The following is a 25,960-nucleotide window of genomic DNA, read 5'->3' on the forward strand; positions in this document are numbered from 1 at the left end:
TTCTTAAGACTAAAACTGGAACAACACTGTATTCTCCTTTGAGATAGTTATACTAATATTTCGCTTAAAGTATTTTGTATATTTTTCCTTACAGTATAACTGAAGTATATTTTTTTGGGGGGGTATTTTTACTGTAACTAATATATACCAAGATATTTTTAAATATTAAAATATATACATATGTACATTATAATGAAGAGGGGTGCAAGTTAAGTGTTAAAAACTCGCTTCTTGGGCTGGAGCAATGGCACAGCGGGTAGGGCTTTTGCCTTGCACGCGGGCGACCCGGGTTCGAATCCCAGCATCCCATATGGTCCCCTGAGCACTGCCAGGGGTAATTCCTGAGTGCATCGCCAGGTGTGACCCAAAAAGCAAAAAGAAAAAATAAACTGGCTTCTGTTAAACTGCTGAATTTGCCTTTGTAACTGCTTGGCTGCTTTGAAAGATGTTTTTGTGACCTGCAGCTGGGCAGGAAATGGTAACCAAGTGGGCCAACAAACTTCTCTAGGAATTCTAAGCAAACATTTGCAGGAAACAGTTAACAGTTAACAAATGTTGAGATTAGCAAATTAAGTGACCTATGTATGATTCCCTTTGATCCAATATGTGTGATTCCCTTTCATTCAATAGGTGTAATCCCCCCCCTTTTTTTTCCAAAACGGTACAAAAACTGTTTGCTTTTTGAGTTCAGGGCCCTCAGCCCTGCCGGCTCTCAGGCACACTGTAGGGTCCCGACATGTTGGCTCGAATAAACCCTGTGTGTTTGCAGAAAGAGTTTTCTTGGTCTCATTCCTCCGAGACTCCCCGGGTAGAGGTCTGCTCGACCCTAACAATAATATCACATTTAAAATATAATGGGAATTTATATAACTAATCTATAGAAGACAATAATTAAAAACAAAATAGAATAGGTTGAGCTACTAAGATAGTCGTTTAAAATATAGTGCAAGTTTTGAAAATATGGGTATTGTATGATTTAAAATACATATGTACATAGATGTATCTAAAATAAAAAATAGAATAAATTTGAGTACCCAGAAAATGGTATACTTTTCCTGTGAATGTGTGGTCTAGGATATATATACAGATGAAATGCATACTTTAAAAAAAACATAGTTTATATGATGGAAGATTCTAAGAAAATATCCTGTCCTTAACTCATAAATATTGAGCTATTGTTATCAAAGTAATTTTAAGTCAAATCACTGGAATAAGTACAAAGATAGATCTCTACCTGCTGTGATATTCAATCAAAGATAAAAAATAATGTTAAGTATTGATTTCATAGAATTTAAGAAGGTAGAGAAGTTTTTATCAACAATTTTAGACTAAAAAACATCAAACTGCTTTTAATAATTTGCCATCTAAACTGTTCATCAGACTATGATTTTTAAAGCTATATTCTAGATGAGTAGGGAGTAGGGAGTAGAGAATGCCTAATGATGTCTTATGAAGTGCCTCTTGGAGAGCCTGACAAGCTACTGAGAGTATCCCAAAGCCCTTCCTGACTCTTAAGGTGTTTTTCTCCTTTCCTTAGTCCAAACACTCATTAACATCTTAATACTAGTTATTTTTGTATGGACATAGCAAGAGATACATAGAGTCTTGCAAGGCAGCTCTCCTGGGAATATCTTGCCAGACTCAACTACAGCACTCAGGTCAGATTAATCATTCCTTACCCTAGCAGAGTCCAAATCTAGTTATCACTGTTTGGATCATGACAACATTTGTCCATGACCAAGCTCTTAACTTATAGTTAAGCATTAGGCACTTTGGACAGGTCCATCTCGATGCGAGGGTAGCACACAACTCACCGCTTGCCCTGGGTCCTTCCCGTCCCTCATCGGGACCGTGCTTTGGGGGTGCTAGGAAGTAAGGGCAGCTGAGACTTAGGTCGAGAGAACAGATGCCCAGGAGGAAAATATCATGTAGAGTCAAATGACTCCCAGGTTACAAAAGCATAGCATTTGCTAACTCTTCCTGTGTCCTTACAAAAAGGACATGGCTCTGAATAAACTAAGCAAAGGACTCAAGTAGAAGAGAAAAATAATATTTACAAGTCAAGAGAACACTAAGAAAGAAGCTACAAATAAACACAGAGGAATGGGAGCACCGTGAAGGGAGTAACCCAATAAACCTAAACTACCTGAGACTATGTTATCCAAGAGATTGTGTTTTTGATGGCATGTCTATAATCTCTTCACTATTTCTGGGTCCCAGACATGAGTTTTTCACTATGTTCTCATCTAAATGTTTTGAAATTTTCGCATTTCATGAATTTTTTGCTAGTTTTGATTAATCTCAGTTGTGTAAGTTTAAGTCAACATAGTTTATCTGTGGATATGTAATTATGTAATAATATCAGCACCATTTTTCAAATTTAATGTCTTTTTATTGAATGAATTCTGCATCTCCAGAAATATTAAGTCAACACAGGCGGCAGTGGGGCTAGGGTGGGGTGGCAGGAGGGACACTGGGGACATTGGTGGTAGAGGGTGGAGAAAGGGCACTGGTGGAGGGATGGGTACTCGGTCATTGTATGATTGTATGATTGAAATGTAATCACGGAAGTTTATCTGTGTAAGAGTATCTCATGATAATTCATTAAAAAAATTTAAAAAAGAATAAGTAAGCATTCTGCAATGTGCTATATCTTGCTCTTGATTCTGTCCTGTTTATTATGTATCATTTTATGAAAACAAGTCTTGATTACTGTATGTTGTAAATCTCTTCATTGATGATAGTATTTCCTTTCTTGTTCCCTACATTTAAACATATATTTCAGCCTTTCTTGCATTTTGAAATTTCTATAAATTTTAATTAACACATGTAATACATTTTTCTGGTTGAATAATATTGCATTGCATGTGTATTTGCCATATTTCTTTCTATATTCAAGATAATCTTTTTTCTAATAATATTAATTCTAATCCCCAAGAAATGATTTTGTTGGATAAAGAAGCAAGATACATATTTAAAATATTTTTATCAAAGATGTTTCTACCTGGTGTACTTTTTTTGAAGCCTTTGTGCTTTATATTTTTAATATCAAATAAGGTATTTCTTAATTTAAGTTGGGGAATACTTTGCATTACTTTTTTTGAAATATGAATAATATTGCTCTTTTCGCTCTTAGACATTAATTATAGTTCCTATTTCAGTAGATTTCTTGAATCTTTTACTTTCCTGACTATACTGACCTACAACACATTTTTCAAAAAATAATTATTATGAATGTAAATGTTTTTTAATAATTAATTATAATTTGTATAAATCCTAAAAGCTCATTTTCTGAAGGTAAATTCTACTTATACTTGAAACCCCATCAACATCTAATTACTGTGACAGTATATATTTAAAGTTTTAATAACATGGCAGTGCCTGGCAAGCTACCCGTGGGTTATTTTATATGCCAACAACAGTAACAAGTCTCACAATGAAACGTTACTAGTGTCCACTCGATAAAATCGATGAACAAAACGGGATGACAGTGCTACAGTGCTATATAATGGAATATTTCGAAAAGTATGATACCTTATATGTATTTTCAACAGAAACTAATCTTAAAAATGAAAATATTCAATTAAAATTTTTACAACTTAATTTTATTTTTCATTAATAAACTATCAAAAATCAAATTAAACACATTAAAGGTATGAAATAATGGCTTGTGTCCAGTTGACTTTTAAAAATCCATATGTTAGAGTATTATAAATTTAATTTCATTCATTATAATTTACCTTGAAAATGTCTGGAGTAAATCTCCAAAAATAGTAGAAATGTATAAGTTTTAATGATAGAAATTACCACAATAGCTAGTATTAATACTATACTGAATACCCAACACATATTTTCTAGTAACCAAAGATACTATATATATACATACATGCTCAAAGTTAGTTATGTGATTTTTCATAATTTAAATATGATCTCCATAAATATTTTGTGATAGTTATATTTTTCTGAAATCATGCAGATGATTTTTTATTCCAATAAATGTTTAATCAAGTTTGATTACCTATAGAGAAACATTATTCTTGGTTGTTGACAAGGAAAATGGACATTTCCTGTATGATTTACATATAATCCCATGAATGTTAAAAATATATGGGAAAGGTATAAAATAATGTAGATGGGATTAGGAGGAAATTTCTAAAGAATATTATATTCAGCACATAATTATACCTGTCTACTTGCTAATATATGTCTGCAAATAGAGGTTAACATAGAAAAAAATTTTGAAAGCAATTCTAAAATTTTTAACAGAAATGATCAAAGCAATGCTGTGAAACAATAAATGCAACCAAGTGTTACTTTCGAGTAGAGAAATCAACATGAAGAGATAGGACATTGAAAAGAGAACTATGTACATAACCAAAATTAATTTAGTTACATAAAATAATCTGATTATTTTAAACAAGTACTTCTTCTTCTTCCTTTTTTTTTAATTTTTGGGTCACAACCAGCGATGCTCAGGGGTTACTCCTGGCTCTGCACTCAGTAATTACACCTGGTGGCACTCGAGGGACCATACGGGATGCTGGGAATCGAACCCTGGTGAGCTGCATGCAAGGCAAATGCCCTACCCGCTGTTCTATCACTCCAGTGCCCAAGGTGTGATTTTTGAGAACAGAGTTAGTAGTAAATTTTGATCACTACAAGGTGTTCCCAGTCAAAACAAAGTAATCACAAAATCTCTATAAGAAATTAGTCATCAGAAAATTGAAATCAAAGAATATGGTTGTGCCTTTGGATCCGGCTGCGGAGCGAACAGGATGGAAGAGCCCAAGGGAGCGCCCTTGGACTCCAGGCAGCCCACTGAACTAATTCCGGCATGGGACCAGAGACCCCACGGTGCGCTGAAACAGTGGGACCCGGGCATCCCCCAATTCTTTTAACCTGTCTCTCTCTCTCAACTCCTCCCTCCTGAGCACAGCGCAGGACTTCTCCATCTTATGAGCACCATAAAAGGGTAAAAGTTTGTAGTGATGTTATTTCTGGTTGTACTTTCCCTGGACTTTATACAGAAACCCAAAACCTAATGTCATCTTAGCATCAGCAATATGTAATGGTTCGCTTTTAATGGGTCGGACTTTTGTGGGAGATCCTAACAAGAATAGTAAGTCTGTTGCTGAAATATTGAAGGCAATCAAAACGGTAGCCATCTCTCTAGACTAAACTAAGCTATATCCCCACGCCAGCTGAGAAGAAATTTTCTTCTTTCTCGGGAAGAAACGCGGCGTGTCGTCAACTACAGTGTGATGTCCATTAAGCAAATAGACCTGGTGGCGTGGGAATGGGATATAAGGGGAAAAATTATGTACATGGAACAGTGGGACGCTGGTGGAATCTCGAGCTGGAGCCGATACCAGCGCAAGACCTTCGGTTCCAGAAACTGCTTCCAGACACTCTACTAGTCTATCAACTAAGCCAGAGCCCCACGTCTGCTGGTGACGGGAAATAACCATCCTTTTCGTTTTTTTCGTTTTTTTTTTTTTCCCTTGTCAGGCAGCGTGGCGATTACCAAACAGGCGTGAACTCGGTGGCGCGGGGCAAGGGGGAAAAAGAAAAGTTATGTAACAAACAGCGGGACTTAATATCTCTATATTCTTAGCAGTGGAGAACTATCAAATGCCTCCTTGGCAATAGGACTGCTTTTCTTTTTTGGGGGAAACCCCAACAACGGTAGTGAGTTGTGTGTTGAAACATGGAATGTAATCGAGATAAAGCATAAATGAAGTGAAACTTATCAAGTACAAGGGTGGGGACTGAGGAGGTGGGAGGGGGCGGCAGGTATACTGGGGGGGTTGGTGATGGAGGATGGGCACTGGTGAAGGGAAGGGTGTTTGAGAATTGTATAACCGACATAATCCTGAGAACTATGTAACCCTCCACATGGTGATTCAATAAAAAAAAATAAAAATAAAAAAAAAACAAGGAATATGGTTGTGAAGGCAATAACATAATATTAACTACCACAATTTATGGGATATGGGATGCTGAGAATCGAACCCAGGATGGCGACCTGCACGGCAAACACCCTACCTGCTATGCTATCACTCCAGTCCAAGAAGTACTTCCTTTAAAGTAAAAAATTTAACATCACATTAGATAAATATCAATAATTGAAAAATCACAATTAGGTTGATTAATGTATTAAAACCGAAAAGTTGATTGTTACAACGAATACATCTATAAATTTGTTTCTCTCTTAAAGACAAATAGACAAAAACAGATGTTAGGCTTATCTTCTGGGTTATTGAAGTGCCAACTATGTTGAGTGAACAAATTTTTAAGGGACCATGAATTAAAGCAAAGACAATGGTAAGAGAGAGTAAACATTCATATCGTTATACTTAGGGGGTAAATTTGAGAAAATTTCATAGCTTTTGACTGCAACTCATTATACTAAAAATGTATACCTTCAGAATAGCACAATCAATTTTTATCTCAATAAACCTCATGAGATGTATGAAACTTAAAACAGAAATAACATATAATTAATTAACCAAACACAGACACAATAAAGACACATGTACTTAATTCTAAAGTTTGACACTTCTGGTCATTTTGACTCCCTTTGTATGTTATTCTTCACTTCCCTTACATAGCACACCCATTACCCTTGCATACTTTTGCGAATAACAGTATAATAATCAATTCTACTACACAATAACATGTACTTAAATCTTAAACAACTTTTTCTGCTCTGATGATTAACACATTCATAGAACTAGATGTGGCTAAAACAATGAAAGAACTCTATTAATATATCATAATTTTATACTGTTTTTTTGTCTGTCAAGAGGCATGCAAAATTATTTCCAATACTTCACCTAATTTATTGGAAAGTCACTGGACATTGAAATTAAGAAAACATGCTGCATACTTTTGTCCACATCTTTTGCAGTGCACATTTTACATCCTTGTTCCTCAAGCTATAGATCAAGGGATTCAGCATGGGGATAATGAGGGTGTAAAATATAGAGGCCATTTTATCAGTGTCAAAGGAGGGACTGGACTTGGGTTTCACATACATAAATATCAAAGTTCCATAAAACACAGTGACCACTGTCAGGTGGGATCCACAGGTGGAAAAAGCTTTGCGTCTCCCCTCAGCTGACTTCATCCTGAGGATGGCAATGAGGATGAGCAGATAAGATAAGACAAGTACCAGAAGAGTAAAAATCGAATTAAAAACGGAGAAAGACATAATAATCAACTGTATTTCATAAGTATTTGAGCAGAGCAAAGATAACAAGGGGAGACTGTCACAGTAGAAATGACTGACAACGTTATAGCCACAGAAGGAGGAATTAAAGATTTTTATAGTGACCAGAAGAGAAACGCAGGTGCTGTAGAGATAGGGGATTGCCACCAGCAACAAACACAGCCTTTGGGACATGATGACTGTGTAGAGCAGAGGTTTGCAGATGGCCACATAGCGGTCATAGGACATGGTTGCTAGGATAAAAAGTTCACTAACAATAAACATGTCAAAGAAAGTCAACTGTGTAGCACATAAATGATATGAAATTGAATTTTTATCTACAAGGAAATTTACCAACATTTTGGGTCCAACAGTAGTGGAGTAGCCGAGATCCGTGAGCGCCAGGTGTCTGAGAAAGAAGTACATGGGTGTCTGCAGCCTGGGGTCCACCTTGGTGAGGATGACCATGCCCAGGTTGCCCACCAGTGAGATCATGTAGATGATGAGGAAGACCACAAATAGGGGAGCCTGCAGCTCCGGGCGGTCTGTGATTCCCAGGAGGATGAATTCCTTCAGCTCTGTGAGATTGTGTTTGTCCATTGAGGTCATAAATACACATACTCTAAAGAGACACATCACCAGCAATAATTAAGAAATTTTATCTATAAAAATATGATATTTATATATAAAAGATTTTAAAACAAATTTAAATTTAATAATTTGTAATTCCATCTCTCTAACACATGCACCTCCCATAAAAAGAACATGCATAATTTATATGCATAATATATGCAAACAAACATGCGTATTTATTCAGAGATGTGGGCAAAGTTGGAAACAAAAATATGTTTGCACTTTTTTTGAAGGATTCAATGATCATTTGGTCACTGATATGATTCTTAAGACTGAAACTGGAACAAAAGTGTAATCTCCTTTAAGATAGTTTAACTCAAATTTCACATCAAGTATTTTGTATGTATTTCATTTACAGGATAACTAAAGTATGTTTTCTTCTTGAGTTTATTTTTTCTCTAATTAATATATATCAAGATATTTTTAACATGTTAAAATATATACATATGTAAATTATAATATCGCATTTAGGGTGGGCATTTACAAATATAACTACGATTTATATGAATAATCCATAGAAGACAACAATTAAAAACAAAACAGTATAGATTGAGTTAGAGGAGCATTACTAAGATTAGTGGTTAAAAATATGGTGCAATGTTTATAATATGGGCCTTGTATACTTTAAAATATATACGTACACACATGTATGTAATCTAAAAAATAGACTAAATCTGAGTACACAGAAAATGGCAGGCTTTTCCTGTGAATGTGGGTCTAGGATATATATGCAGATGAAATACACACTTAAAAAATATAGTTTATATGCTGCAAAATTCTTAGAAAATATCCTGTCAATTATCTTAGAAATATTGACCTATTTTTATCAAAGATACTTTAAATCGCATCACTTGGATAAGTTGAAAGACAGATCTTTAGCTGCTGTGATAAACAATCAAAGATAAAAAATGATGTTAAGTGCTGATTTGAAAGAACTCAAAAAGGTTAAGGAGTTTTTAATCAAGAACTTTAGACTATAAAAAAAACTGATTTGAATAATTTCCATCTAAACTGCTTATCAGACTATGGTTCTTAAAACTATACTCTAGAATAAGTAGAAAGTAGGGAGTAGGAATGTTTTAAGATGTTTAATGATGTGGCTCTCGAAGAGCGCGACAAGCTACTGATAGTATTCCACGCTGGTAAGTTCTCCATGGCCTATTCGATATGCCAAAACCAGGAACAATAACAGGTCTCATGTCCCTGACCTGATAGAGCCACCAATGATTGGGAAAGAGAGAGAGGTTACTAAAATCTCAGGGCTGGGATGAATGGGGACATTACTGGTGCCTGCTGAAGTAAATTGATGACCTACGGGATGACAGTGATACAGTGATACTCTAAGAAGATGTGCCCTAAATGAATGATATCACTCCTTGAAGTGTAGTGGTGCTTTGAAAGGATCATTCTTGGGATGGTGGAGTAGTAACCTCTGGTGAAAGTGGGGATGAAGGACCTCTATTTCCTTTTTAACTTAAAGAACATAGATTCCCAGGTGACTGCTAGACAATTTTTCTTTTTAAAAAGGGGGAAGTTGGGGCCAGAGTGATAGCACAGTGAAAAAGGCATTCTCCTTGCACACAGTCAACCTGGTTTTGATCTCTGGTATCACATATGGTCCTCTCAGCACTGCCAGGGGTCATTCCTTAGTGCAGAACCAGGAGTAACACCTGAGAATGCCCGGGTGTCACCCAAATTGCCAAAAAAAAGTGGAGTGGAAGATGGCAAATTAGTTTGGAAACCTCTACCTTAGAAATTTATATGTGCTTTGTGATAACTTCCACTAATAATTTGACATGTTAGAGAGACTATTGTTCACAAAACAGGGGCTTTAAAGTCTCCCAGAATCCGATATTTGCTTCTCCCATCTCAGAACATAAAGGAGCAAATTAAGATATCAAAATATTATAAATGGAATCAAATATTTATTATGTGTAATCTTTAGAAGCCAATAGTAAATACATAGTATATTTTCGGAACACTACAGCTTTAGGTGGACATTATCAGGAAAAACGAATAACTTCACCTTAGTTATATCGTACATATTTTTTCAGTCCTGGTTCCTTTAAATTTTATTTTCTCTGTTGACCCTTATTTTATTTGGCCACACCTGGATGTGCTTACGGTTTTATATGCCTTCTAAGTTTGGATCACTCCTACTAGTGCTCATAGGATCATGTGCAAAGCTGAAATCTAACTGAGCTAGGTCAGCTGCAAGTCAAGCATCTCACCTTCTATTCTCTGTCTTTGTCCCCTGACCTCTATTTCTCTATAAATATCTATGTACGCATGATACAAATATTATGGCACATCATATATCTATATATATATACACATACATATTTATTTACATATACGGTTAGCAAGTAAAAGTACAAAAGTAGAAGTTTTAGGCATTTCAGGGATTTTTTTATTTTTGCATTTAAGCAAACATTTGAAAAGTAATCCTGAAGTAAGAGGGCAGTTCTATTCTGCTCTTTAGCATAATGCACACAAAAGTGAGACAGAAATCCTAGAGGAATACCAAGATTTGCCATAGAATAAAAGAGTTACTTTGCAAATGTCACCCAAGCTATTTGTGCAGGTTGGTAGCATAGCACTGCAGAGAGATTCTGTTTACCTGAACTGAAATTTCTGTCTTGGTTCCCCCATGTAATTCAGCCCTCGGCTCAGCAGGAGCAATTTATGGATTCTGTTCACCCTCTGAGACTCCCTCTGTGGAGATCTAAAGCAATTTCTTAATTTTCCCAAAGTGATATGAAAGCCCATTGGTGCAAGGAGGTGAGATGGACTATTTGTAATTATTTTGAGAACACTTTTTTTGCTTCAGCAAGTGAGTTGATTGCTTTTGAATTAGGTGCATACCTTTTTCCTCTTGATTAACTTAAATTTAATCAAGTTTTCTCCTCTATACTCCATTGCCTCAACCCTGGCAGCACCAACCTGCCCTCAAAGAGTTCTGTGTCTCTGGGGTCTCTGAATGATGTAGCCATTTTGGGATCTGGATTAATGTATTTTATCTACACAGCAGGCTTCCAGCATTTCTCAGGTCTTCACTGAATTCCTCAAATAAATTGGCTCAAATCATTATTATTATGTTATTTTAAAATAGTTAATGACCTAAAATAACTTTAGATATAAAAATAGCATTGGATATAAATGGCATTTAATGTTTTTTAAAAAACATTGTGTGTTTGGTCAGGAGTAGACTTTCATGAAAAGAGGATTCAAATTTTCTCATTCCTATTTCATCCATTTATTACCTCTTATATTTGCTTTTTAATATCTTCCTATGTTATATTTTAATATCTCTTACTTTTTCATATTTTCAATTCCCATCCATGTTTAAAACTGATTTTTAAGAAATTCTTCTGTGTTACGTAATATTTTACAGTTAAATGTTTTCTGTATGGATCACAAAGAATAGGGCGGTAGGGTGCTTTCCTGGCACACAACTGACCAGGGTTTGATCCATAATGTTGAATATAATTCTCTGAACACCACCAGCAGTGACTCCTGAGAACACAGCCAGAAAAAACTCTTGAGCACAGCTGGGTAAGGCCCCTAAAACATTTATTACAAATCATGATTTATGTAAAATGATTTGAAAATCATTTCTCAGTGAAATTTGAGGTTTGGGTCATTTTCCCTGGACTCGAAGCTGGGAATAATCTATTCTTGGATCCATCTAACCAAACAAACCTTATTGTATAAGAGGGCAACAGGAACTGTTCTATTGTAATATGATGACTTTTTCAGATTTGGGTTGGTTTGCAAGTCTAGAGCAATTTCTCCATTTGTTGCTTCCCATTACAGTCAGAATCCCAACTTAATCTATCCGCACAAAGTGCCCACATTCCTTTCCCTTGTACATGTGCTTCTTTCTTTTCTCCTTTCTCCTCATTTGAACTCGAATAAAACATTCATCCATTTCTTAGTGACTATGAGATATACATATATATATTCACACTTATGTATGTATTATATGTAATCTCAAATAATATCATCTCATCAAGGGCTAACATCCAGAGACTATAAAATAAAGCTCCGGGAAGAGAGCAACGCAGTTTTTCCTGGAGTATGTGGCCACATTCGTGGCCCGAGATCTCTTTTATTTTTTGACAGCCAAGCCTGGCAAGCTACCCATGGTGTACTCAATATGTCAAATACAGTAACAATATGGGGTCTCGCTTCTTATCCCTGGAGTGAGAAGATGCTACTGGGCTACAGTAGCATATGACAGGGATAAATGGAGACATTACTGGTGCCCCCTCAATTAAATTGATGAACAATGGGACAACAGTGCTCTAGAGCTAAAGTACTATGGTTTTTTTTTGGTTCGGCACACCCAGCAGTGCCAAAGGCTTACTCTTGGCTGTCCACAGAGAGATCAATATTGATGAGCTTGAAGACATTACATAGTACTGGGGATCAAACCTGGATCAGTTGGGTTAGAGGAAAGTACCCCACCTACACCAATAATAACTGGACCCTATAACTGTATGTTTTGAAGAATGCTTTATAATGGAAACATATATATATATATTTTAATCTTTTTTATAATTTATTTATTTTTAATTAGTGAATCATCATGAGGGTACAGTCACAGATTTATACATTCTTGTGCTCATGTTTTGCCCGTACAAAGTTTGAGAACCCATCCCTTCACCAGTGCCCATTCTCCACCACCGGTACACCCAACATCCCTCCTACCCTCCCCAATCCCATCTCCCCCCACCCCACCCTGCCACTGTGGCAGGGCATTTCCTTTTGTTCTCTCTCTCTCATTAGGTGTTGTGGTTCGCAATAGAGGTGTTGAGTGGTTGCTGTTTTCAGTCTCTAGTCCATGTTCAGCCTGCATCACCCTTCCCCCGCATGGCCTTCGACTGCATTATACTTGGTGATCCCTTCTCTGAGTTGCCCTCTCCCCAGAATGTGAGGCCAGCTTCCAAGCCATGGAGTCAACCTCCTGGTACTTATTTCTACTATTCTTCTGTTCTTGGGTGTTAGTCTCCTACTCTGTTATGCTATATTCCACAGATGAGTGCAATCTTTCTATATCTGTCTTTCTCTTTCTGACTCATTTCACTTAGCATGATACTTTGCATGCCGATCCACTTATATGCAAATTTCATGACCTCCTCTTTTCTAACAGCTACATAGTATTCCATTGTATAGATATACCAAAGTTTCTTCAACCAGTCATCTGTTCTAGGGCACTCGGGTTTTTTCCAGATTCTGGCTATTGTAAACAGTGCTGCAATAAAGGTATAAGTGCAGATGTCATTTCGACTACACTTTTTAGCTTCTCTGGGATATATTCCCAGCAGTGGTATTGCTGGGTCAAATGGGAGCTCAATATCTAATTTTTTGAGAATCATCCATATTGTTTTCCAAAAGGGCTGAACCAGTCGGCATTCCCACCAGCAGTATAGAAGGGTCTCTTTCTCCCCACATCCTCTCCAACAGCGGTTGCTTTTGTTCTTTTGGTTGTGTACTAGTCTCTGTGGTGTGAGGTGGTATCTCATGGTTGTTTTGATCTGCATCTCCCTGATGATTAGTGATGTAGAGCATTTTTTCATGTGTCTTTTGGCCATTCGTATCTCTTCCTTGGTAAAGTTTCTGTTCATTTCTTCACCCCATTTTCTGATGGGGTTGGATGTTTTCTTCTTGTAGAGTTCATCCAGTGCTTTATATACCATTGATATCAACCCCTTATCTGATGGGTATTGTGTGAATATCCTTTCCCATTCTGTAGATAGTCTTTGTATTTTGGTCACTGTATCTTTTCGGTGCAGAAGCTTTTTAGTTTAATGTAGTCCCATCTGTTGATCTCTGTTTCTACTAGATTGCTTAGTTCCGTGTCATCTTTGAAGATAACTTTAGCTTCAATATCGTGGAGGGTTTTGCTGACCTTGTCTTCAATGAACCTTATGGTTTGTGGTCTGATGTTGAGGTCTTTAATCCATTTTGATCTGACTTCTGTGCATGGTGACAGTTCGAGGTCTAAGCCCATTCTTTTGCATGTGGTTGTCCAGTTGTGCCAGCACCATTTGTTAAAGAGGCTTTCCTTGCTCCACTTCACATCTCTTGCTCCCTTATCAAAGATTAGATGATCATACAATTGGGGTTGTGTGTAGGGATATTCCACCCTGTTTCATTGGTCTCGGGCTCTGCCTTTGTTCCAGTACCATGCTGTTTTAATTATTACTGCTTTGTAATAAAGTTTGAGGTTAGGGAGGGTGATGCCTCCCATCGTCTTTTTCCCAAGAATTGTTTTAGCTATCCGTGGGCGTTTGTTGTTCCATATGAAACTTAGGATTGCTTGATCCATTTCTTTGAAGAATGTCATGGGTATCCTTATAGGGATCACGTTGAATCTGTATAATGCTTTGGGGAGTATTGCCATTTTGACAACATTGATTCTCCCTATCCATGAGCAGGGTATATTGGAAACATATATTTTTAACCAGAACCCATAGTTTGGTTCTGGCATTTTTCTTTGAGCTTTATACAATTCTTATTAAGTGCATTTGTGTTTTTACATCAATAGTTTGTGTCTTTATTATTCTGAGTAGACTGAAATGGTACTCATAACACACTAGCTTCATCATTCACCATGAAAGAGCTATTGAGAGTTTTCAATTGTTATTAATAAGTTTCTATGAGCATATTCATAAATGTAATTGATTCAAGGTTTCATGACTTCAGTGTGAGTCCAAGAGAATAATTCTTAGACTGTTCTATTAGGAATAAAGTCGAATTCACTGATGATAACTTTTTAGAGATTATGTGTTTGATGGCATGTCTGTGAACTCTTCACTACTTCTGGGTCCCAGACATGAGTTTTTCACTATGTTCTCATCTAAATGTTTTGTAAGTTTTGCATTTTATGTTTTTTTGCTAGTTTTGATTAATATCAGTTGTGTAAGTTTAAGTCTACATAGTTTATCTGTGGATATGTAATTATGTAATAATTTCAGTACCATTTTTCAAATACCATCTTTTTGTTGAATGAATTCTGCTTCTCCATAAAGAATAAGTCCGATCAGAGGTGGCATTGGGGTGGGAGCTGCAGTGGGGCTGGCAGGACGAATACTAGGGACATCGGTGATAGGGGGTGGAGAATGAGCACTGGTGGAGGAATGGGTATTTGATCATTGTATGATTGAAACCTAGTCAGGAAAGTTTATGGCTGTAACGGTATCTCATTATAATTCATTAAAAATTTTCTAAGAGGAATAAGTAAGAATTCTGCAATGTGATATACCTTGTTCTTGATTCTGTCCTGTTGATTATTTATCATTTTATCAAAATCAGTCTTTTCACTCTATGTAGTAAATCTTTTTATTAAGGACAGGATTTCCTATCTTGTTACCAAAATTTAAATATATATTTCAACCTTTCTAGCTTTTTGAAATTTCTATAAATTTTAATTAATGCATATAATAAATTTTTCTGGTTGTATAATATTTCATTGCATGTGTATTTGCCATATTTCTTTGTATATCAAAGGGAATCATTTTGTGTATTAATATTAATTCTAAACCACGAGAAATGATTTCCTTGGATAAAGAAGCAAGATATATTTTTATAATATTTTTATCAAAGATGCTTCTACCTTGTTCTAGATGGTTCTTACTTTTTTTGAAGACTTGTGTTTTATATTTTTAATATCTAATAAGATATTTCTTAAAGAAATTTGAGGAATACTTTGCATTATTTCTTTTGAAATATGAATGTTATTTCTGAGTTTTCTCTCTTAGACATTAGTTATAGTTTCTAATTTTAGTACATTTCTTGAATCTTTTACTTTCCCATCCATACTGACCTACAACACATTTTTCAGATAATAATTGATATGAATGTAAATATTTTCATAATTGATAGTAATTTGTATAATTTTGAGTATACATGTTTTTAATCATTGATTATAATTTGTGTACATCCTAAAGGTTAATTTATTGAAGGTAAATTTTACTTATACTCGAAATACCCTATCAACATGTAATTAATGTGACAGTATATATTTAAAGTTTCTATAACACGGCATAACCTGGCAAACTCCCACTGGGATATTTGATATGCCAAAAACAGTAACAACAACTCCCACAATGGAGACATTACTGGTGCCCACTTGAGCAAATCGATGAACAATGGGATGGGAAGACAGTGCTAGAGTGCTATATGATGGAAAATTTTGAGAAGTATGATACCTTATATGTATCTTTGAGTGTGATACCTTATATTTATGTTCAACAGAAACTAATCTTAAAAATGAAAATATTCAATTAAAATTGTACAGCTTAATTTTACTTTTTCATTAATAAACTTTCAAAAATCAAACTAAACACATTAAATGTGTGAAATATTTGCTTGTATCCAGTTGACTTTTAAAATCCTTATGTTAGAGTATCATAAATTTTATTTCATTCATTATAATTTACCTTGAAAATGTCTGGAGTAAACCTCCAAAAATAGTAGAAATTTATATATTTTAATGATAGAAATTGCCACAATAGCTAATATTATTACTTTACTAAATACCCAACACATAGTTGCTAGTAAACAGAAGCAGCTCTCTCTCTCTATATAATGCTCAAAGTTAATTATGTTGTTTTTCATCATTTAATTATAATCTTCATAAATATTTTGTGATATTTATCTTTAGCTTAAATCATGCAGATGATTTTTATACCAAGGAATGTTTAATCAATTTGATTGCCTATATAGAAATATTATTCTTGGTTGTTAACAAGAAAAATGGACATTTCCTGTATGATTTACATATAATCTCATGAATGTTAAAAATGGAAAGGTATGAAATAATGTAGATAGGATTAGGAGGAAATATTTAATAATATTATATTCAGTACGTGTTAATGCCTATTAATTTGCTTATATATGTCTGCCAATAGGGGTTAGCATAGAAAAAACTTGAAAGCAGTTCTAAAATTCTTAACAGAAATGATCAAACAATGTTGCCAAGCAATAAATGCAACCAAGTGTTACTTTTGAGTAGAGAAATCAACATGAAGAGATAGGACACTGAGCAGAACTATGTACATAACCAAAATTAATTTAGTTACATAAAAGAATCTGATTATTTTAAACAAGTACTTCTTTTTTTTTTTTTTTTTTTGCTTTTGGGTCACACTCAGCAATGCTCAGGGCTTATTCCTGGCTCTGCACTCAGGAATTACTCCTGGCGGTGCTCGGGGGAACATATGGAATTCTGGGAATGGAAATCGGGTCAGCCAAGTGCAAGGCAAACACCCTACCTGCTATGCTATCACTTCAGTCCCATAAGAACTTTGCAAGTAAAAAAAAATAACATTACCTTAGATAAAAATCAATTATTTTAAAATTACAATCAGGATGAGAAATATGTTAAAACTGAAAAATTGATTGTTAGAAGAAATACATCTATAAATTTAAGTTCTCTCTTAAAGACAAATAGACAAACAGACAAAAACAGATGTTTAGCTTATCTTCTGGGTTAAGGAACTGCAAAGTATTTTAAGTAGACAAACTCTTAAGAGATCATATATTAAAGCAATAATGAGAATTTGAGAATATTTCATGGTTGTTGACTGCAACTCACTACACTGAAAATGCGCTTTCAGGATATAACAATTTTTATCTCAATAAACCCCATAGAAAGAGGAATTCAGCCCACCGTGAGCACTGCCCACTGGGCCCCAGATGGCTCTCATGTGGGCCCCGCCCTTTCCGGCTCTCCCACCATTCCCTAGACCCTGACTCCCATCGCCACAACGCTCTATTCACTCCCCAACCAAGCCGCCCCTCTCCTGCAGGTAATCAGCCCACCCTGAGCATGGTCAGTGTCCGAAGTGGTTACTGGTGGCGTGGCCTGTATCTCAGGGGGCGTGGTCTCAAAAGGGGCGTTGGCTCCTGCCCGAGTTGCGGCTGCTAACTCCGCTGCAGTTATTATTATCTTTTTGGCATAATCTACATAACCTGTTTCTTGGAAAAACACCCTGGTCATCTCAATCACTCTATGTCAAATCGTCCAGTAGCTTATTCTAACTTCACAAAAACTATCAGTGAACAATAGAAGCTGCACAAAACCTTTGTAAGGAGAGCATAGCCTTAAACCTTCACTAGAGGCCCCACATAAATAAGGATGAGTGCCTGAGAGTAAGGAAAAATATTAGAAGAGGAACAAGGCTACCATCATCAATTTAGCACAACCAGAGCCCCTCCTCCCGCAGCAAGAGGGAATACGGATATACAACTAGAAGGTTCCATCTCTATACTTCCATAACAATATGAAGAAACAGTGAAAATCCTCTCCATGAAGAGAGGATGAAGAAAAGATTCCAGAAACCTCAACAGGGGCTACCCACATATAAGACCTTGCAGAAAAATAATTCAGAGAGGAAATCTTGAGAGTCGACATAGTCTAAGCAACCATGGAACGGAGATCCAATAAATTAAGGGAGGATATAAATGAAGCATTGGATCAGTCCACCAAGAAAATGCAGGAAGAAATGAGAGCAGAAATTTCAAAGGTCTGAACGGAAGTCACACAAATGTAGGAATCAGTAGATGAATTAAAATCTCAGTGGGAGCATGTAGGGTAACATCAGTTTGTCCTTTCTCCCTTGCCACAGAGTTTGGGCTTATCTGGTAATAATCTCTAAACAATTCAAGACTACAATGGTATGATTAAAAAAGGCAAAAGATAAAAAAAGACAATTATGAATATGCATTGGTAACATGGGTTTTAATTGGCTTCAAATATTATTCACTCCCGGGCATCTGCTTTCTCGACTTAAGCCTCAGTTGCCCTTACTTCCTAGCACCCCCAAAAGCAGGGTCCTGACGAGGGACCGGACGGACCCAGGGCAAGCAGTGAGTTATGTGCTACCCTGGCATCCAGATGGGCCTGACCAAAGCGCCTAATGCTTAACTATATGTTAAGAGCTTGGTCATGGACATGTCATGCCATGATCCAAAAGCAACGACGAGACTAGGACCCTGATAGGGATAGGAAAGACTAATCTGGCCTGAGCACTGTAGTCTGAGATCGAGATGACCCCAGGAGAGCAATTCTATAAGCTTAATGCATCTCTTACTATGTCCATACAAAATGATTAATATTATGAATGCTTATATGTTAGTAGGACAAGGAGAGGAGAAACACACGCATGGGATTCTGCTCTTGGGCGGGTGTCCTGTTGAGTGTCTGTCCTAGTAGAAGCATCCCCTGAGGGAAAGAACTTTACCCCATTGATTGTGATGACACCTATGTATAAGCCCCAACCCGTCATGCTGGGGTATTTAACTAGGCTGAAAGAGTGGGCTCGGGTTGAGTTCCAGGGCCAGTCCTGGGGCCTGTCCCTGGTCAGTCCCAGTGCGAGTCCTAGAGTGAGATCTGGAGAAGTTAGACCAAGATCCAGAGCTGGAGGAGAAGGAGAATGAAGTGGGATGGGGGAGGAAGAAGCAGGAGGAGAATCAGAGGAGAATGGAGATGGGAATAGAATAAACTGCAACTGAGACCAACCAGTCTGGCTCCGTTCATTCCTTCACCTGCCTCATCATTGCCATCAATCTCCCCATGGTGGGGGAAGTGGCTAGAGACTACCGAACGGGGGCAGCGGGAGACACGGCGCCATTGCCCTGTGCCTTGTGCCCGGCGCAGTTCAGTGCTGTGCCCTCTTTCTCTCTTTCTTTTTTGTCTTTTTACACAGGAGCCCTCAACAGTAGAATGGCTACAGCTGAAGACAGAATCAGCATGTTTGAAGGTCAGCTGCACAAAGCTTACAGACAACAACAAATAATGGCAAAAGACCCCAAAATTGCACTAGAGTGAATCAGAATCCTAGAGAATGACCTCAAGAGGAACAACATAAGAATCATTGGAGTACCAGAAGCACAGAGAAGTAACCCCAATGAAAAAAACACAGTGAAAGACATCATTGCTAAGAAATTCCCTAGAGCGGGAGAAGGCAGGCATCCAGATCCAAGGAGCCTGAAGAGTACCAGATAAATAAGACCCAAATAAAAAGACTTCAAGGCACATCATAGTCAGAATGATGGATGCCATGGATAGAGACACAATACTGCAAACAGCAAGGTCGAAGAAGGAAATCACATACAAAGGAGTACCCCTTAGATACACAGCAGACCTATCCAGAGGAGACCCTCCAAGCCCGAAGACAATGGTGGGACATAGTGAAAAAACTCAATGAACTGAATGCCTCACAAAGAATACTTTATCTGCCTAAACTCTCACTCAAACTTGAAGGAACCATACACTATTTCTCGGATAAACAACACATCAGGAACTTCATAGACCCAAAACCAAACTTAAAAGAAGGACTAAAGGGGCTATTGTAAGACAAGGAAGAACCCCACAAGAACAACAAACTCCAAAGAAAGATGAAACAAAACCACATGATGATAATCTCTCTCAATGTTAATGGTCTAAATGCACTAATTAAGAGACACAGAGTGGCAAAATGGATCCGGAAACTAACCCAACATTCTGCTTCCTGCAAGAAACACACCTGAACAGTCAGAATAAACACAGACTAAAAGTAATAGGATGGAAAACAATCCTGCAGGCAAACAACTCCCTCAAAAAAGCGGGGGTGGCCATACTAGTATCCGACAACATAGATTTCAGGTTGAAAAAGATTAGAAGGGACAGCAAAGTTCATTTTCTATTTATCAAGGTATATGTACAACAGGAGGAAATCACTCTCTTAAATGTATACGCACCTACTAAACAACCAGCTAAATACTTACAACAACTCCTAACAGACTTTAAAGAGGACATTGCCAACAGCACAATAATAGTCAGAGACTTCAATCAAGGTATCTCTTGATTACTTCCTTGATTTCCTTCCTTACCCACGGATTGTTCAACACCAAGCTGTTTAATTTCCAGGTGTTTGCTTTGGTTCTCCATGTCTGTGTGTGTGAATAGCTTCTATCTTCAGCGCATTGTGCTCTGAAAAGATGGTTGATACAATTTCTATTTTTCTGATTCTATTGAGGTATGTTTTGTGGCCTAGTACATTGTCTATTTTGGAAAATATTCCATGTGCACTGGAAAAGAATGTGTATTCTTTCTTCTGGGGATATAAAGCCCTGTATAGGTCTATGAGGCCTCTCTGTTCCATTTCTTCTTTCATATTCAGTGTTCCCTTGCTGACTTTTGTTCTTGTCGATCAATCCAGAGTTGATAAGGTATTGAAGTCTCTGACTATTATTGTGCTGTTGGCAATGTCCTCTTTAAAGTCTGTTAGGAGTTGTTGTAAGTATTTAGCTGGTTGTTTAGTAGGTGCGTATACATTTAAGAGAGTGATTTCCTCCTGTTGTACATATACCTTGATAAATAGAAAATGAACTTTGCTGTCCCTTCTAATCTTTTTCAACCTGAAATCTATGTTGTCGGATACTAGTATGGCCACCCCCGCTTTTTTGAGGGAGTTGTTTGCCTGCAGGATTGTTTTCCATCCTATTACTTTTAGTCTGTGTTTATTCTGACTGTTCAGGTGTGTTTCTTGCAGGAAGCAGAATGTTGGGTTAGTTTCCGGATCCATTTTGCCACTCTGTGTCTCTTAATTAGTGCATTTAGACCATTAACATTGAGAGAGATTATCATCATGTGGTTTTGTTTCATCTTTCTTTGGAGTTTGTTGTTCTTGTGGGGTTCTTCCTTGTCTTACAATAGCCCCTTTAGTCCTTCTTTTAAGTTTGGTTTTGGGTCTATGAAGTTCCTGATGTGTTGTTTATCCGAGAAATAGTGTATGGTTCCTTCAAGTTTGAGTGAGAGTTTAGGCAGATAAAGTATTCTTTGTGAGGCATTCAGTTCATTGAGTTTTTTCACTATGTCCCACCATTGTCTTCGGGCTTGGAGGGTCTCCTCTGGATAGGTCTGCTGTGTATCTAAGGGGTACTCCTTTGTATGTGATTTCCTTCTTCGACCTTGCTGTTTGCAGTATTGTGTCTCTATCCATGGCATCCATCATTCTGACTATGATGTGCCTTGAAGTCTTTTTATTTGGGTCTTATTTATCTGGTACTCTTCAGGCTCCTTGGATCTGGATGCCTGCCTTCTCCCGCTCTAGGGAATTTCTTAGCAATGATGTCTTTCACTGTGTTTTTTTCATTGGGGTTACTTCTCTGTGCTTCTGGTACTCCAATGATTCTTATGTTGTTCCTCTTGAGGTCATTCTCTAGGATTCTGATTCACTCTAGTGCAATTTTGGGGTCTTTTGCCATTATTTGTTGTTGTCTGTAAGCTTTGTGCAGCTGACCTTCAAACATGCTGATTCTGTCTTCAGCTGTAGCCATTCTACTGTTGAGGGCTCCTGTGTAAAAAGACAAAAAAGAAAGAGAGAAAGAGGGCACAGCACTGAACTGCGCCGGGCACAAGGCACAGGGCAATGGCGCCGTGTCTCCCGCTGCCCCCGTTCGGTAGTCTCTAGCCACTTCCCCCACCATGGGGAGATTGATGGCAATGATGAGGCAGGTGAAGGAATGAACGGAGCCAGACTGGTTGGTCTCAGTTGCAGTTTATTCTATTCCCATCTCCATTCTCCTCTGATTCTCCTCCTGCTTCTTCCTCCCCCATCCCACTTCATTCTCCTTCTCCTCCAGCTCTGGATCTTGGTCTAACTTCTCCAGATCTCACTCTAGGACTCGCACTGGGACTGACCAGGGACAGGCCCCAGGACTGGCCCTGGAACTCAACCCGAGCCCACTCTTTCAGCCTAGTTAAATACCCCAGCATGACGGGTTGGGGCTTATACATAGGTGTCATCACAATCAATGGGGTAAAGTTCTTTCCCTCAGGGGATGCTTCTACTAGGACAGACACTCAACAGGACACCCGCCCAAGAGCAGAATCCCATGCGTGTGTTTCTCCTCTCCTTGTCCTACTAACATATAAGCATTCATAATATTAATCATTTTGTATGGACATAGTAAGAGATGCATTAAGCTTATAGAATTGCTCTCCTGGGGTCATCTCGATCTCAGACTACAGTGCTCAGGCCAGATTAGTCTTTCCTATCCCTATCAGGGTCCTAGTCTCGTCGTTGCTTTTGGATCATGGCATGACATGTCCATGACCAAGCTCTTAACATATAGTTAAGCATTAGGCGCTTTGGTCAGGCCCATCTGGATGCCAGGGTAGCACATAACTCACTGCTTGCCCTGGGTCCGTCCGGTCCCTCGTCAGGACCCTGCTTTTGGGGGTGCTAGGAAGTAAGGGCAACTGAGGCTTAAGTCGAGAAAGCAGATGCCCGGGAGTGAATAATATTTGAAGCCAATTAAAACCCATGTTACCAATGCATATTCATAATTGTCTTTTTTTATCTTTTGCCTTTTTTAATCATACCATTGTAGTCTTGAATTGTTTAGAGATTATTACCAGATAAGCCCAAACTCTGTGGCAAGGGAGAAAGGACAAACTGATGTTACCCTACATGCTCCCACTGAGATTTTAATTCATCTACTGATTCCTACATTTGTGTGACTTCCGTTCAGACCTTTGAAATTTCTGCTCTCATTTCTTCCTGCATTTTCTTGGTGGACTGATCCAATGCTTCATTTATATCCTCCCTTAATTTATTGGATCTCCGTTCCATGGTTGCTTAGACTATGTCGACTCTCAAGATTTCCTCTCTGAATTATTTTTCTGCAAGGTCTTATATGTGGGTAGCCCCTGTTGAGGTTTCTGGAATCTTTTCTTCATCCTCTCTTCATGGAGAGGATTTTCACTGTTTCTTCATATTGTTATGGAAGTATAGAGATGGAACCTTCTAGTTGTATATCCGTATTCCCTCTTGCTGCGGGAGGAGGGGCTCTGGTTGTGCTAAATTGATGATGGTAGCCTTGTTCCTCTTCTAATATTTTTCCTTACTCTCAGGCACTCATCCTTATTTATGTGGGGCCTCTAGTGAAGGTTTAAGGCTATGCTCTCCTTACAAAGGTTTTGTGCAGCTTCTATTGTTCACTGATAGTTTTTGTGAAGTTAGAATAAGCTACTGGACGATTTGACATAGAGTGATTGAGATGACCAGGGTGTTTTTCCAAGAAACAGGTTATGTAGATTATGCCAAAAAGATAATAATAACTGCAGCGGAGTTAGCAGCCGCAACTCGGGCAGGAGCCAACGCCCCTTTTGAGACCACGCCCCCTGAGATACAGGCCACGCCACCAGTAACCACTTCGGACACTGACCATGCTCAGGGTGGGCTGATTACCTGCAGGAGAGGGGCGGCTTGGTTGGGGAGTGAATAGAGCGTTGTGGCGATGGGAGTCAGGGTCTAGGGAATGGTGGGAGAGCCGGAAAGGGCGGGGCCCACATGAGAGCCATCTGGGGCCCAGTGGGCAGTGCTCACGGTGGGCTGAATTCCTCTTTCTATGGGGTTTATTGAGATAAAAATTGTTATATCCTGAAAGCGCATTTTCAGTGTAGTGAGTTGCAGTCAACAACCATGAAATATTCTCAAATTCTCATTATTGCTTTAATATATGATCTCTTAAGAGTTTGTCTACTTAAAATACTTTGCAGTTCCTTAACCCAGAAGATAAGCTAAACATCTGTTTTTGTCTGTTTGTCTATTTGTCTTTAAGAGAGAACTTAAATTTATAGATGTATTTCTTCTAACAATCAATTTTTCAGTTTTAACATATTTCTCATCCTGATTGTAATTTTAAAATAATTGATTTTTATCTAAGGTAATGTTATTTTTTTTTACTTGCAAAGTTCTTATGGGACTGAAGTGATAGCATAGCAGGTAGGGTGTTTGCCTTGCACTTGGCTGACCCGATTTCCATTCCCAGAATTCCATATGTTCCCCCGAGCACCGCCAGGAGTAATTCCTGAGTGCAGAGCCAGGAATAAGCCCTGAGCATTGCTGAGTGTGACCCAAAAGCAAAAAAAAAAAAAAAAAAGAAGTACTTGTTTAAAATAATCAGATTCTTTTATGTAACTAAATTAATTTTGGTTATGTACATAGTTCTGCTCAGTGTCCTATCTCTTCATGTTGATTTCTCTACTCAAAAGTAACACTTGGTTGCATTTATTGCTTGGCAACATTGTTTGATCATTTCTGTTAAGAATTTTAGAACTGCTTTCAAGTTTTTTCTATGCTAACCCCTATTGGCAGACATATATAAGCAAATTAATAGGCATTAACACGTACTGAATATAATATTATTAAATATTTCCTCCTAATCCTATCTACATTATTTCATACCTTTCCATTTTTAACATTCATGAGATTATATGTAAATCATACAGGAAATGTCCATTTTTCTTGTTAACAACCAAGAATAATATTTCTATATAGGCAATCAAATTGATTAAACATTCCTTGGTATAAAAATCATCTGCATGATTTAAGCTAAAGATAAATATCACAAAATATTTATGAAGATTATAATTAAATGATGAAAAACAACATAATTAACTTTGAGCATTATATAGAGAGAGAGAGCTGCTTCTGTTTACTAGCAACTATGTGTTGGGTATTTAGTAAAGTAATAATATTAGCTATTGTGGCAATTTCTATCATTAAAATATATAAATTTCTACTATTTTTGGAGGTTTACTCCAGACATTTTCAAGGTAAATTATAATGAATGAAATAAAATTTATGATACTCTAACATAAGGATTTTAAAAGTCAACTGGATACAAGCAAATATTTCACACATTTAATGTGTTTAGTTTGATTTTTGAAAGTTTATTAATGAAAAAGTAAAATTAAGCTGTACAATTTTAATTGAATATTTTCATTTTTAAGATTAGTTTCTGTTGAACATAAATATAAGGTATCACACTCAAAGATACATATAAGGTATCATACTTCTCAAAATTTTCCATCATATAGCACTCTAGCACTGTCTTCCCATCCCATTGTTCATCGATTTGCTCAAGTGGGCACCAGTAATGTCTCCATTGTGGGAGTTGTTGTTACTGTTTTTGGCATATCAAATATCCCAGTGGGAGTTTGCCAGGTTATGCCGTGTTATAGAAACTTTAAATATATACTGTCACATTAATTACATGTTGATAGGGTATTTCGAGTATAAGTAAAATTTACCTTCAATAAATTAACCTTTAGGA

The 25,960-nt window shown here is 37.3% G+C and overlaps 1 protein-coding gene across 1 annotated transcript; it reads right to left on the reverse strand.

The window, feature by feature from the left end:
- Positions 1–6,868: 6,868 nt before the first annotated feature.
- Positions 6,869–7,819, reverse strand: LOC129405715 (olfactory receptor 8K3-like). Its single transcript, XM_055142851.1, has one exon. The coding sequence runs from the start codon at positions 7,817–7,819 to the stop codon at positions 6,869–6,871; it is 951 nt and encodes a 316-aa protein (XP_054998826.1).
- Positions 7,820–25,960: the final 18,141 nt, after the last annotated feature.

The sequence above is a fragment of the Sorex araneus genome, chromosome 6 (assembly GCF_027595985.1).
Source record: "Sorex araneus isolate mSorAra2 chromosome 6, mSorAra2.pri, whole genome shotgun sequence".
In the NCBI taxonomy this organism is placed as follows: Eukaryota; Metazoa; Chordata; class Mammalia; order Eulipotyphla; family Soricidae; genus Sorex; species Sorex araneus.